This window comes from Apis cerana, linkage group LG14 (assembly GCF_029169275.1).
Source record: "Apis cerana isolate GH-2021 linkage group LG14, AcerK_1.0, whole genome shotgun sequence".
In the NCBI taxonomy this organism is placed as follows: Eukaryota; Metazoa; Arthropoda; class Insecta; order Hymenoptera; family Apidae; genus Apis; species Apis cerana.
In genome coordinates this window covers 2,244,527-2,258,242 of record NC_083865.1, presented here as the reverse complement: position 1 = coordinate 2,258,242, position 13,716 = coordinate 2,244,527, and the positions used below count along the sequence as shown (strand labels likewise).

At 22.3% G+C, this 13,716-nt stretch overlaps 1 protein-coding gene across 2 annotated transcripts in view; it reads left to right on the top strand.

Annotated features, from left to right (window-relative positions):
• LOC108004397 (inactive rhomboid protein 1) overlaps positions 1-13,716 on the top strand; it is a 383,917-nt gene that overhangs the window by 355,453 nt on the left and 14,748 nt on the right. The window contains exons 7-14 of one of the 2 annotated variants that reach the window (XM_062085198.1): positions 3,197-3,507; positions 3,871-3,957; positions 4,674-4,847; positions 9,360-9,543; positions 10,337-10,573; positions 11,375-11,565; positions 12,187-12,480; positions 13,011-13,164. In XM_062085198.1, coding sequence (XP_061941182.1) covers positions 3,197-3,507; positions 3,871-3,957; positions 4,674-4,847; positions 9,360-9,543; positions 10,337-10,573; positions 11,375-11,565; positions 12,187-12,480; positions 13,011-13,164 — 1,632 coding nt within the window. Of the gene's footprint in view, positions 1-3,196; positions 3,508-3,870; positions 3,958-4,673; positions 4,848-9,359; positions 9,544-10,336; positions 10,574-11,374; positions 11,566-12,183; positions 12,481-13,010; positions 13,165-13,716 lie in introns of both variants that reach the window. The other variant, XM_062085197.1, reaches the window with a different exon arrangement.

Sequence of the window (13,716 nt, the reverse complement as noted above, 5' to 3'; positions counted from 1 at the left end):
AAACATAAAATATTCAATTTTTGTTGTTCCTTTTATGATAGAAAAATATATAGAAAAAATAGAAATAAAAAAAAAATTTAATTGATTTTAAAATAACAAGAAATTACATTTTATATAGAATAGATTATAATTATTTATATACATTTTTAATTGGAATAAAAATTGGAATTGGAATAAAAAAATTGTATTTAATATAATTTACCTAAGAAATATAAAGTAAATATTAATTTATGTACAGAATATTTCATTTTAATTTACAAATATAAGAACTATTTGTTATTCAAAAAAATGGATTATATTTTTTTTCGAAAAAGAAGTAATTTATTTGTATTATTAATTAATTTATCTGTATATAAATATGAAAGTTAACATTATTTTTTAAATGAAATTTAAATATAAAATAAATATAAAATATTAAATATATCTAATTTTTGATGTATTAATTATTTTATCTCAGTATTCTTTACAAATATATTAATCTATTTACAAACAAATTTCGTAATTTCTTTTGTGAATAAACTGCTCAAGCATATTAATTAATTAAACTTATAATCCTCTTTTGCTAATTATTAATCATGTGATACTTCAATTTCAATATCTTATACATACCAATTCAATACAAAAATAAATTTTATCATTTATGTCATTTATATTATAAATAATTATATTACAAATATATTTTAAATATCTTTATTCTAAATTAAACTCTATCATATAATAATTAAAACAAAAATTTTTCAAAACAACACACAATTTCTAAAATCCTCGATTGAAAGACCCATCACTTAATAATATTAAACGATCTTTAGTAAATACATGGCCTAAAGTAGATAATTCTAACATATTAATTTAAAGTCTTTCGTTCCAAAGGGTTGATACAACCACGTTCGATTGAAGAGAAAAGAAACGACACGTTGTCGTGACAGGTTGTTAACGCCGGATAAAGTCTCGAGATATCCATCGTATGTGAAAGGCAATTAAAATCTAGGATACGAGAAAAGGAGAACATAGAAGGTGAACTCGTGTGCAAGAGAGATTTCGCGAGGAAACGTAATCAACGTGGTAGCTATTAGAGGGGCATTACGGTTCGTCGCCGTGCAAATTAATGTGCACACGAGACACGACGTTAGTTACGCTCGCTCTGTTTTCTGATATGAATAATTGCACGGTTAATTGCATAAAATAATTCCCGAGGTTGTTATCGACCGCTGGTAAAATAGCATTACGCCGGTTCCAATCAATTGGCTGGTATTGTAGCATTGTTGTAACAGACGTAGCAGCCCCCCTAGTTTAATATTAATGAATGATGGTTATTCTCCTCGAAATTAGCAACCTATAACAGGATCATAGATATACACTATGTTCTAAACGGAAAATGTTTCTATTTCGAAATCCTGGTTAATTGTTTGATTAATAAAAGCAATATAGGTAAATGTTATTTACAATGGTAATATCAGCGCTAAATGCATGCTTTGCTCATGAACATGATGGTTTGAAAAGATTGATATTGAAGAAAATGGTAGATTAAATAAAAGATAATGGGTTGAATAAAATAGCATATATAGTATAAATAATATATTAAAATATAAAATAGTATAAATAAATAATAAAATGGTAAAATAGAATATGGACATTGTCATTTGTAGATATTGAGATATTTTCTAATTTAGTAGGAATATGATAATTAATCTATATTATCAAAAAAGTTATTAAATGATTGATATTTTATATTTGAATAAGATAGTAGTATTAAATGTATAGCAAAGATTATTAAAAATTATTTTTACAAATATATATATTATGTATAATAAGTATTATAATAAATTATATGAACTTTAAATTCTATGAAAAAATTTTTTTTTATAAATTAAATAGATAGATAACGAAGGTACAAAATTATATTTGATTTGATAAATTTAGATATATGTGAAATGTAAAAATAAGAATGTCAAAATTTAAACAAAAAAAATAAATAAAACTTTAATTCAATTTTGTTAATTATCGTATATGTAATTAATCATTTATATTATCATAATAATGAATATACAATAATTAATATTATTATAATATTATATTATACTATTATATTAATAATATTAATTATATTATAAATTAATTATATTAATTATTAAATATTTAATATTATTATATATAACCAATTACAGTCGATAAATTCGATATTATATATATAATATTATATATACAAATTCTTTGCAATTCTTTTTTATAAGATTTCAAAGGAAGATTTTAATAATTTTTTAATAATTTTTTTATTTTATTATAAAATTATAAAATTTTATTATAAAATCCTTATTCCTTAAATATCTCAATACATAAAAATGAAAAAATATAACTATTTCATAATTGAGATATATAAAACATTATAAAGAAGTAAAACAAAAATTTTATTATTAAAATGATAGAACTACTGTAATAATAGTAAAAGATTCATCGAGAGTAATTTGACTTTTCAATTTATTATCTTATTTACGACGATCACTGCGTACAGAAATCTAGTAATTTCAAATAAACTACGATCTTAATATTTCATTCGATAAAATGTTTCGAACGATAAAAGTGAAATATATTGAGATTCTCGGCATTTCTCATCATTTCTGCCGCAAGACTTATATTAGTTTGTAATTGTATCATGACCCAAATATTTATAACATGAAATTTTTAAAAACTTGATAGTTTAGAATTATTGTATGATATATTTCAATTAATTTCGAGTAATTAAAGAGTTCAAACAATATTTATTTCGCAATTCATTAGAAATTTAATGCAAAATCCAATAACATTGTAACATAATCCATAGGTTGAAAAAAATATAGAATTATTAAACTATTCGAGATATAGTATAGAATTATACATAAATGACAAAATGTATAAATTAAACAATTCTATCAAAAACAAACTTATTTAGTTTTTATAAATTTAAGTTCTAATAATAAAATTTGATATTAATATCAAAAAATATGAAAAAAAATTAAAAATTGATTGTAATTCTGCTTTATTTAATTTTATGTATTTATTTAATATATAAGAGAATAATGTATATTTAAATATTTCAAAATGCTTAAATTTTATTTCACCAATACAAGATCAGATATATATTATATTTAATTAATTTAAATATAATTAAAAATATAATAATCATTAATTTTTGTTGATGAATTTTATATTTTTGTTACAGTCGTTAACTCGACCACGGCCCCGAGAGGGATCACAAGCAAGACCTGAATCACGAAGCTTCCCACCAAGCGTGCTCACCTACATGGCGAGGTCAGAATCGGTGACGTCACCGGAAAATGGTCAGGACGAAGAGGAATCCTTCTTCGACAGGCCACCCCCGCCTCCGCCCCCGCTTCCGCCGCCTCCTGCACAACCACAATCTCAAGTCGAGCAGGGTCTCGGTGGCCTGGTGAAAGACGAAGAGGACGGTGCAAAAGTCGCGGATCTGCTCGATTCTGCGGGTGACAGAGAGACATCCGAGGAATTGGTCAGGTAAGGTTTCAGAATACATTATGTTAGCAATAATATTTTGTTTATTGTACAATATCGAAAATTCAAAAATATCATAGTTCTCTATAGATCTATTATTCAGGAGTTATAAATTTTATATAAGATGTTTAGAAATATATATTGTTATTTTTAAATATATACTCCCAATTTTCTTACTTTTAATGATAAATTTTAATTATAATAATTTTGAATTCTTTAATACAAAATTATTATTGTAATATATATACATTTGTAATATAATTATAGAAAACTATTTATAAGAAATTAAGTTTTACTTTCTTTATTTTAAATGAATGTGATTTAAAGGAGGAGGATGGGTAAAATAAATGGAATAATTATTTCCAGGTTTGCTCCACAAAAAGATGAGAGGACGGCAATTGATGGACAGGTCAGAAGATCTCGTCACATCTCGAGGGACCATTACATTTCAAGGTAAAAAATTTTATTCTTTTTATCCTTGAAACGAATACATTTTTGAACCATATTCATCAATTATTAATATATTAACTATTACAAAAATCAATAAAAATCGATGAAATTAATTCTATTTAAATTAAATAAACAAATATTTTTGTAAAATATTCATATATTTAATATAACCTAATCTAATTACAATTAAATTAGGTTATCATAATATAAAATAATAAAATAATAATTTTTTTCTTTCTTCATATTTATATATTTACAAATTAATTAATTCTTTATGTACCATATATTATTTTTCATGTAGATGAATTTATCTGATAATCGACATGTTAAACGATTTACGCGAAAAAATTGAATTTCGTATGAGATATTAAAAAAATTAAAATATCTACTTAAATATCTACTGTGTAATATATAAATAAATTTATAATTTAAATATAAATTTTTAATAAAATTTAATCGATTGTAAAAATTAATATAATATTATAAGAAATTCAATTTCAATTCGAATTCAATTCTTTGATACGATATATCAAAATAGATTCAATATATTTTTGCTGTATTATAATATCATTAAATTCATGAAAAGGAAAAAAATCAATCGCGAAAGTTGTACGTTGATCCTCGATTTTGGATAAGATACATAAAAGTATCCAACGTCGAGTTTAAACGTATTATAATCTACAACAAGAAGGAGATTACAGAAAAACGAGTTGAGGCAGGTTGAGGTATCATAGTCCGTTGGCCGAAAGTACGAGGGTGCGGCAGGACGAGGGAGTGACTCTTAGGAAGGATTTTACCGGTCCTACGAGAATTTCTCCAAGTACCATTGACCGAATATTCGACAACAGCAACAGGAGGCAATATGGCATGGGTATCGTTGGAAGATTCTTAGGGTGAGTTTCCAAATATATCCTTCGAGTATATTAATGCGGCTAATAGCAAACATCAATTTGCGAATTTGGTTTGTTTAACAAATAAATATTTATTTTAATGCTCATAAGAAGCTAATGAATTTTTAATTTAATTTTTTATATTTATTTATTATTTAATATGGTTAAATTTTATTATTTTATTAATATTTTTTATAAATAACAGAAAGAGAGAGAGAGAGAAAAGAGAAGAGAAAAATGAAATATAAAGTAATTCTTTCGTTAGAAATATCGGAAACATTAATATATATAATATTAGAATAATATCAACACAATATAAAAAATATTAAATATTACATTAATTAATAATTACACATAAATAGAGATAATAATTAAATGTTAAGTTAAAGTTATATTTTGAAATACTTATTTTTAAAATATTTTCTTATACATTATTAAACTTATTTTATTATATATAAATTATATATAATTAGATTATTATAAAAAAAATACAAATCAAAAAAAATTGAAAAATATTGCTTAATATATAAAAATGTACGTGATAACAATTAATTAAATGTAATAAAACTGTTCTTCGTATTTACATATATAAATTAACATAAATTTATAAACATTCTTTTTATTGAACAATTATTTCGTTTATATGAAAATATTTTATTACAGTATATGTTATTTGATGAAAAAATATTGCAAAACTCTTCTTTATTAATAAATTATTATTTCATTTAACATGATGATCTTTTATGAAAATATTTATTTTATCTATGAATAACACGTTTTAATAGATTTCTAAATTGTATATTTTTTATAAATTGTATATTGTATACTATAAAAAAAAATATTATTTTAACAAATTAAAATAATATCTATAAATTAAACTAAATATAAAAAATTATTTGTTATAAAATTTAATAATATTTATTTTATAACTAATTTCCTTCAATCATTTTTATTCTAATGCTTTAATAAAAAAAAAAGTTTAAATAATTAAAGTATAATTCTTATAATTAATAACATCGTTATTAACATAATAGCTGTAAAAGATATAAATAATTAACAACATTTATAAAATATAAATAATCAACATAAATTTAAACAAAATATAATCTTTATGTAGAGAAAAAGGTCCAATTGATAACTTTATTCGAAATCGATATCTCATATTATTTCTGAGATGTGAAAGTTTAAAGTATATCCATATATATAAACATGGACACGAAAAGACGAATGGGATCGAATTCGTGTGACCTATATTCTTTCCTGAAAACACGCAATAATATGGAGAAGACGCTGATTCATCGTCTGTCACTGACCATTGCGTGCTTATGAAACTTGCGATAGGTCAGTGAATGCGTGCGAGGAAAAAATCTGAAAATGGTAAAATATTATGGTTCTTTTTTTTATAATGATATTTCAAGAACGAGAACTCGGGTTGATATTAAAAAGAGAAAGATTTTAAAAATGAAGATTTCTTCTTTATTTTAATTATAAATTTATTTAAAAATTGTTACTTGTTTTTGATTAATAATTAAATAAAATTTTAATAATTACCATATTGAGAAAATTGGATTAAAACGAGGATATTCGAGTTATAATATTCGATTGAATTCGTGATTAATAAATAATCTTATTATGATAATACTTCATAATAATATTCGTCACTTGTATCGAGCTTTGTAAAGTTTTGAATCAAAATTTACATAAGAGAAAATTGGATAGTGGAAATATTTTATTTATTATCATTATGAATATTGTATCGAATAATTACATCATAAATATTTTATTGAACATAGAATTTATAAATTTATGAAAATATTTTATAATATAAATTACGTTATGATTCAATAATTTTTAATAATTTATTATTCTGTAATATTTTATCGTTGTAATATTTATTCGCAACATGAAAAATATGTTAACACAATATGATTAAAAGTAAATTCGTCAAAAAATAAAAAAATATTAACAATAAGTCAAGCATTATTATTATTAATTTAGAATTTTCTCGTATATGCGTTTAATCAGATATCGGTTAGTCATTGTATATTAATGCGATTATTGTTCCATTGTTGATGAAAAAATTGATTTCGAACCGATCGAAATAAATGAATTTCCATATGATTAATTTTTATCGGTCGATATTTTTCTCTTCTCACAAGTTTTCATACATGTAACATATATATTTTAATTCCAAGATTTGCAATTAATTTCTAATATTTTCTAATTAAAAATTTAGAAATCTTACTTCGAATCTTGAAAAATATAATGTCGATCGCAAACGATTTAAATTTCCAAAATAACGTCTTAAGATTTATAATTAATTTCTATTATTTTCTATTCTAAAATTTTCTATATTTTACTTCATAATTTCGAATTTCAACAAATAAATCAATCATAAGGTCAATTCTTGAATTCTTCAATTAAACTTACCATACATTGTAAAATCTTTATTTTTAAGATTTTAAAGTTTAAAGATAGAAGAAAAAAGAGGAAAAATAGAAAAAGAGGAAAGAAAGGAACGAAAGAGAAGATAAAATGGAACTAGAGGATGGAAATTTGTCTTTTCTACGTTTATTTTATACCATTGCCCCGCGGATAAGATAATAACGCGGTTTTATTGAAACAACTTTCTCGCTCTCCTTCATTTTGTTTTAACGATTGCACGAAGGTTTTGTCATGTAGGTACGACCCAGTTTGAGATACACGCAGAACACAAATAACAAACGTGGATAAACGGCAAATGTCAGAAGTGAGAGGGAGGAAAAAAAAATCCTGTGACAGCAAAGCGTCTTGCTAGGGTGGCGTGATATTTAAAAAAAATGCCAAGAGGGATATAGTTATCCATCATGCGGTATAGCTTTCATGGCTGTCAGATTTCTGTTCGCTTGTCATGAAAAGTTATTATTTATCGACAACAACTCTATATAAAAATAGATAGTACGTAGTAACAGATAATATTCATGGATTCGTTTGTGTTAATTATAAATGTAATTGTTAATTTTGCAAAACAAAGAGAAAGGATATTTAAAAAGATTATTGAGATTGATATTATAAAAATATAAATCTTCCTCTTTATGAAAAATACATGTTATTTTCTTTGAAATATTTTTTTAAAAAGAAGATATTATTCTCAGATCCAGATATAATAATGCTATAATATTTTACTGAAATTATTTTCAATTATTTGGTTACAATCTTCTAAATGTTGCCTATTGTTTCGAAGTAACCACTCTTTTTTGCTAACTAGTTTTTGAGAAAAATTTTTAAAAATTAATGGATTTAAAATAGAAGATGGAAGATATGAAATCGCAAGAATATATTTGATCAAATGATGTTGAAATTCATATAACGACGTTATGTTTCATTTCCATAATAGTATCATATATAATCAGTAATACATATTCATAAATCTCATTGCCAAATCGTTTATTATTGCAATTGAATTAAAATTAATACTGGAGATAAAATATAGTTATATATTTGAAATTGCAAAATGGTGTTTGTATAATATTGTCAAATCTTGAAAATTGAGATCATTCTTGTTACTTTTTAAACATTTTTATCTTGTGAGTTAAAGAAAATCAAAAAATAAATTAATTTTTATGATAATTTATTTGATTGATATTATCGGAGATTATAAGGATCGTTTTTAAAATAATAATCGGATTTATTTAGTACACTATTTGTAAATATGTACAAAAGAAGAATAAAAGAAAAATGAAAAAAATATAGATTATTAGAGAAGCAAATTAAGCATTGGAATGAATTTAAATTAATTGTAACAGAAATTTATTTCACTATATATGTTAAACTTTATATGTAAATGATAAATTTTGAAAGAGTAAAAGATAGAAAAATTTTGAAAAAAAACTAATATAAGTACTTTTTAATACATTTATTATTCATTTGTTTTGTAATTGAAATATGAATCATAAATTAAAAAATTTTTAAATTTTAAGAAATTTTTTATAATAATTTTTTAATAAAATAAAAACAATAAAATGTAATATAGAATATAACATAATAAATATGAAATAATATAAATTTAATGAAATTGCAATTATATGTTTTATATAAAGATTAATTAACTTTCAATGATAAGAATATGAAGGAAAATTTTATATAAATAAATTCTCAATTTATATTATAAAATATTTATTTTAATTTATGTATAATTTAAATAATATATCTTAATTCTATATTTATTATATAAAAAAATAGAAATAAAATTGTAGATATAAGAAATTTGATAAGGATTTAAGAAAAAATTATTTAAAATAAATTATTCAAAAATTTGTACATACAAAATTTGTATTTGTAACAGATGTGTATATAACGAAACTCAATATTATATTTTAAAATAATTTTTATTTAAATTGAAAAATGAATTGAATTGAAAATTTCAAAAATTAAAGAAATAATAATTTAAGTATAAAAGATTTATATTAACAGATATTTAATATTATATTTCGAAATAATATCTTATAAGATATCAAAATTATTTTATGATTGCAGAAGATCATTTCGAAAGAGCGTGTCTCAAAAACCAGACGTTAGAAAACAGCTGGATGATTTCGAAGATCATCGTCCTTATTTTACGTATTGGATCACCACCGTTCAAATTCTTATTTTGATAATATCGTTAGCATGCTACGGTTTCGGACCTGTGGGTATGGATCTCAGTCATAGATCAGGCTTGGTAAGTATCTGAATTTTTAATTTTCATTTTTCTTAAATTTAAAAAAAAAATTCAAAGGACAATATAATTATATATTAAAATATAAATATATTATAAATTATATAATATAATGAATTCTAAATTTTTTAAAAGAGTAATAGAAATGAATAAGATTCAGAGTATTATAAAATTTCTTTTACATTTTTTTTTTAATTTTAATATCCTATTTGATAAAATATTTGATAAAATATTCATAAATATCATATATAATTTTTAAAAAATATACATAAATTTAATTTTCTTAAAAAAGTTATTTATTATGTAATTATGAATTATGTAATAAATTATGTAATTTTTAGGAAATATAAAATTTTTAACTTCTTACTGATTAGTATAAAAATTTCTTTATAATTTTCTATTTTCTTCATTTAGCATTTTTATCAGAAGTATAATATGTAATATAATTTAAAAAATTAATTTAAAAAATTATTAAAAAAATTATTTTAAAAATATAATTTTTAGAAATGATATGACATAAAATCAAGTCTTCAAAATATTCTAATAGATAATAATTTCTTTATAACTTCATAGGAAATGTGAAAACATCCGAAAAATAAATATACATAATTTATTAAATCATATAATTAAAAATAAATATGAAATAGATAAAAATAACACGCCATATTTTGATAAATATAAAAATTTCTTTATTTTTTATATCATTATTATCAAAAATGTATCAAAAAATATCATAGAATCCAATATCAATTTGTCAGAAGATTAAAATTTCATGATAATTTTCAATACACAACAGGTTCTCGTTACCAGTCTATCGTTGCAACAAGTGGACTACCAGGAACCAGCGAATTTCTGGTTTGGTCCGAGGGCCGCTGACTTGATTCATCTGGGGGCGAAGTTTGCACCGTGTATGCGCCGCGATATTAAAATCCTGAAAGAGATCGATGTCTGGCGGGAAAGGGAGCGGGACACAGCGTGTTGTATAAGAAATGATGATTCTGGCTGCGTGCAATCCAGCAAAGCGGATTGCTCTGTGAGTTGTTATTTCGTTTCCAATTTCGAAAATTGAATATAACTCGAATCATATATATATATTTCATCCTTCCTTCGTTTGTATTTATAATATAATCTCTCTTTTGCGAACCAACTGGTCCGGGGATTGAGATCGACTGCCACGGTAAATTTATTTCTTTTTTGTTTCCAGCTGTGTAGATATTCAAGTTTGATATTGATATATATTTATTTATATTATTATATTACAAATAAATATCGTATCATATTTGCAGATATAGATACATAGATTTATTTTTGCATGTCATCGTCGATCATAAATTATTAAATATTAATATGATTTTGAATATGAATAAATGAATTTTATTATTATTATTTAGAAAATTGACATTCATTAATGAAGAAAATTATAAATCATTTTAATAAATTATGAATTGTAATGATTATTAATGATTCATAATAATTATTATTAATTATTAATGATAATTTAATCATAATTTATTAATAAATTATATATGAATTTCTTATAATATTGTAAAAATAAAATTTTAAATTCTAAATTCTATAATTCTATTAATATATAATATACATATAATATAATATTAATAATATATACAATAAATTTTTTATTCAAAATATACAAGTGACCGGTGATTTATGGATGAACATGTCCATTTCAAAGGCATCACTGTTGATTTCAAAAATTATTAAAATTAAGAATTAATATTGAAATGATAATAAGTTTGCATGTATCATACATTTTTATTTTTAAATTTTCTATTTATTGTATCTCACGAATATATATTTATGATTATAAAATTAGAATACGATATCTACGTGGAAAAAATGGGGACCTGGGGACAGTGGACCGGGAGGACGTATAAGTGGATCGGTTTGCGGGTTGGATCCAAAGTTCTGCGATGCTCCAGCTAGCATAGCACCTTACGAATGGCCAGATGATATCACCAAGTGGCCCATTTGTCGAAAAACTAATCCATTCAATCAACGATTTAGGTAAATTCGTTATCCAAAGATCCAACTTATATCATTTACATCATCTCTTAATATATTCAATTTTTCAAAAAAAATTTAATTCTCTTTAATTTTGTTATTTTAAAGAGAAGCTGTTTTAAATCTTTAAATATAAATGAAATCTTTTCATTTGTTGAATTTTGTTTATTTATAATAATTTTTGTATATTTAAAAACTTTTTAAATAACATATATATTTTTATATTTTTATATTAAAATCATTTATAACAAATAAAAATTTTTTTCTTTATGTCTCATATAAAAATAATTTTAATATAAAATAATAATTTCCAAAATATTAAGAGCTAAGAATTTTTATTAATTGTGTAAATATTTCATTAAATATTAGATATTTTCATATATATAATTTCTCATTTTTACATAACTTCAGAATCTTAATACACGAATCCATTAAAAAAATCTATTAAAAAACTCGAAAATTGTTTTATTAATAAACACTTGTATTGAGAGTAAAAATTGAACAGTTTTATTTCCAAATAGATTCACATTACATTTTTAAAAACTCTTTTTACTAAAAAAATTCTTCCACTAACTTTTTTCGTGAATAATATCGAGGAAAACGTTTTGGATTGCTCAACAGTAGAAACGGAAGTCAACGAGGCAATGGAAATTTCCCAGTGGGTCGATACAAGGATAAGATGGCAGAGCACATGGTCTGCGAGGTGATCGGGCATCCATGCTGCATCGGGATCCACGGAATGTGTCGCATCACTACGAAAGAATACTGTGATTTTGTACACGGATACTTCCATGAAGAAGCATCCCTCTGTTCTCAGGTCGAGTGTTTGCACGATGTCTGCGGTATGATACCCTTTCTTCATCCCGAGTGGCCTGATCAATTCTATAGGCTCTTCACCACCATGTTTCTTCATGCTGGGTACGTGAAATATTATTTAAAATTTTTAAAACTATTTATACCAAATAAAATATATATATTTAAATTAAAAAAAATATATATTTAAAATTGAAAATATTTACTTAATTCTTAAAAATATATCCTAGGATTAAAAATAATTATATATCTTATCATATGTTTCTTTATGAAATATGTTTCTTTTTATGTAATATATCTATATAAATGTATAAATCTATATTTGAAAATTATTTAATTTCTAGATATTTTGTTATGTTATATTAATCATATTAATTGAGCATCATAAATTTGAAATATTGAAATATTCAGAATGTGAAAAAATAAATATCTTAGATTTTTAATAAAAATAAATAAATTAATAATTAATAACATAATTTATTTAAAAAATTGATTATTTTCAATTTGATAATATTATAATTTAATCAGGATACAATACGTCAATCAGTATAAATGCTTTATTTAAAAGTGATTAGAGAATATTTTATTAAAAGAAAATTTTACTAAATTATTGCTTTCGTATATTTTATTTGCAGAATTCTTCATCTATCAATCACATTATTGGTTCAGTATTTCTTAATGCGGGACTTGGAGAAGTTAACTGGCTCGTTGCGTATTGCTTTGATTTATTTCATTGGAGCACTTGCTGGAAACCTGGCCAGTGCGATATTCGTTCCTTACAGGGCAGAGGTAAGGTATATTTTAATTTATAAGGAAAATTTTGAAATACGTGAATATTAGATTTATTTTCAATTTAATCACCTACTCATATAGAATAAATTATATAAAATTCAAATCATTTTCAATCAAAATTTATATTTTTATATACATTTGAAAAATTTTAAGAAAAAATCATTTATATTTCATATGCAATTTAATTTGAACTTAAATAAATTATATAATTTACGTATTACTATCAAAAACAATATCTTTTAAATATAAAACCATTATATGTATTATTTTAATAATTTATATATATATATAAATTTTTTAATATAAATTAAATATCAATACTTTTCTGTAATATTAACTTTTTCAAAATTTATTCCATTTCGGTTTCATGTAGGCAAATTCGATGATTGTAATGATTTAAATCAAATATCAAATTAAATAATTCATAAATCATTATTAAAACAATATATAACAATATATAAACAATATATAAATTATAATTTATTTATCGATTTGTTAAAAAATAAAAAATTTATAATATAATCAAATTCATATAATAAGTATTTTATT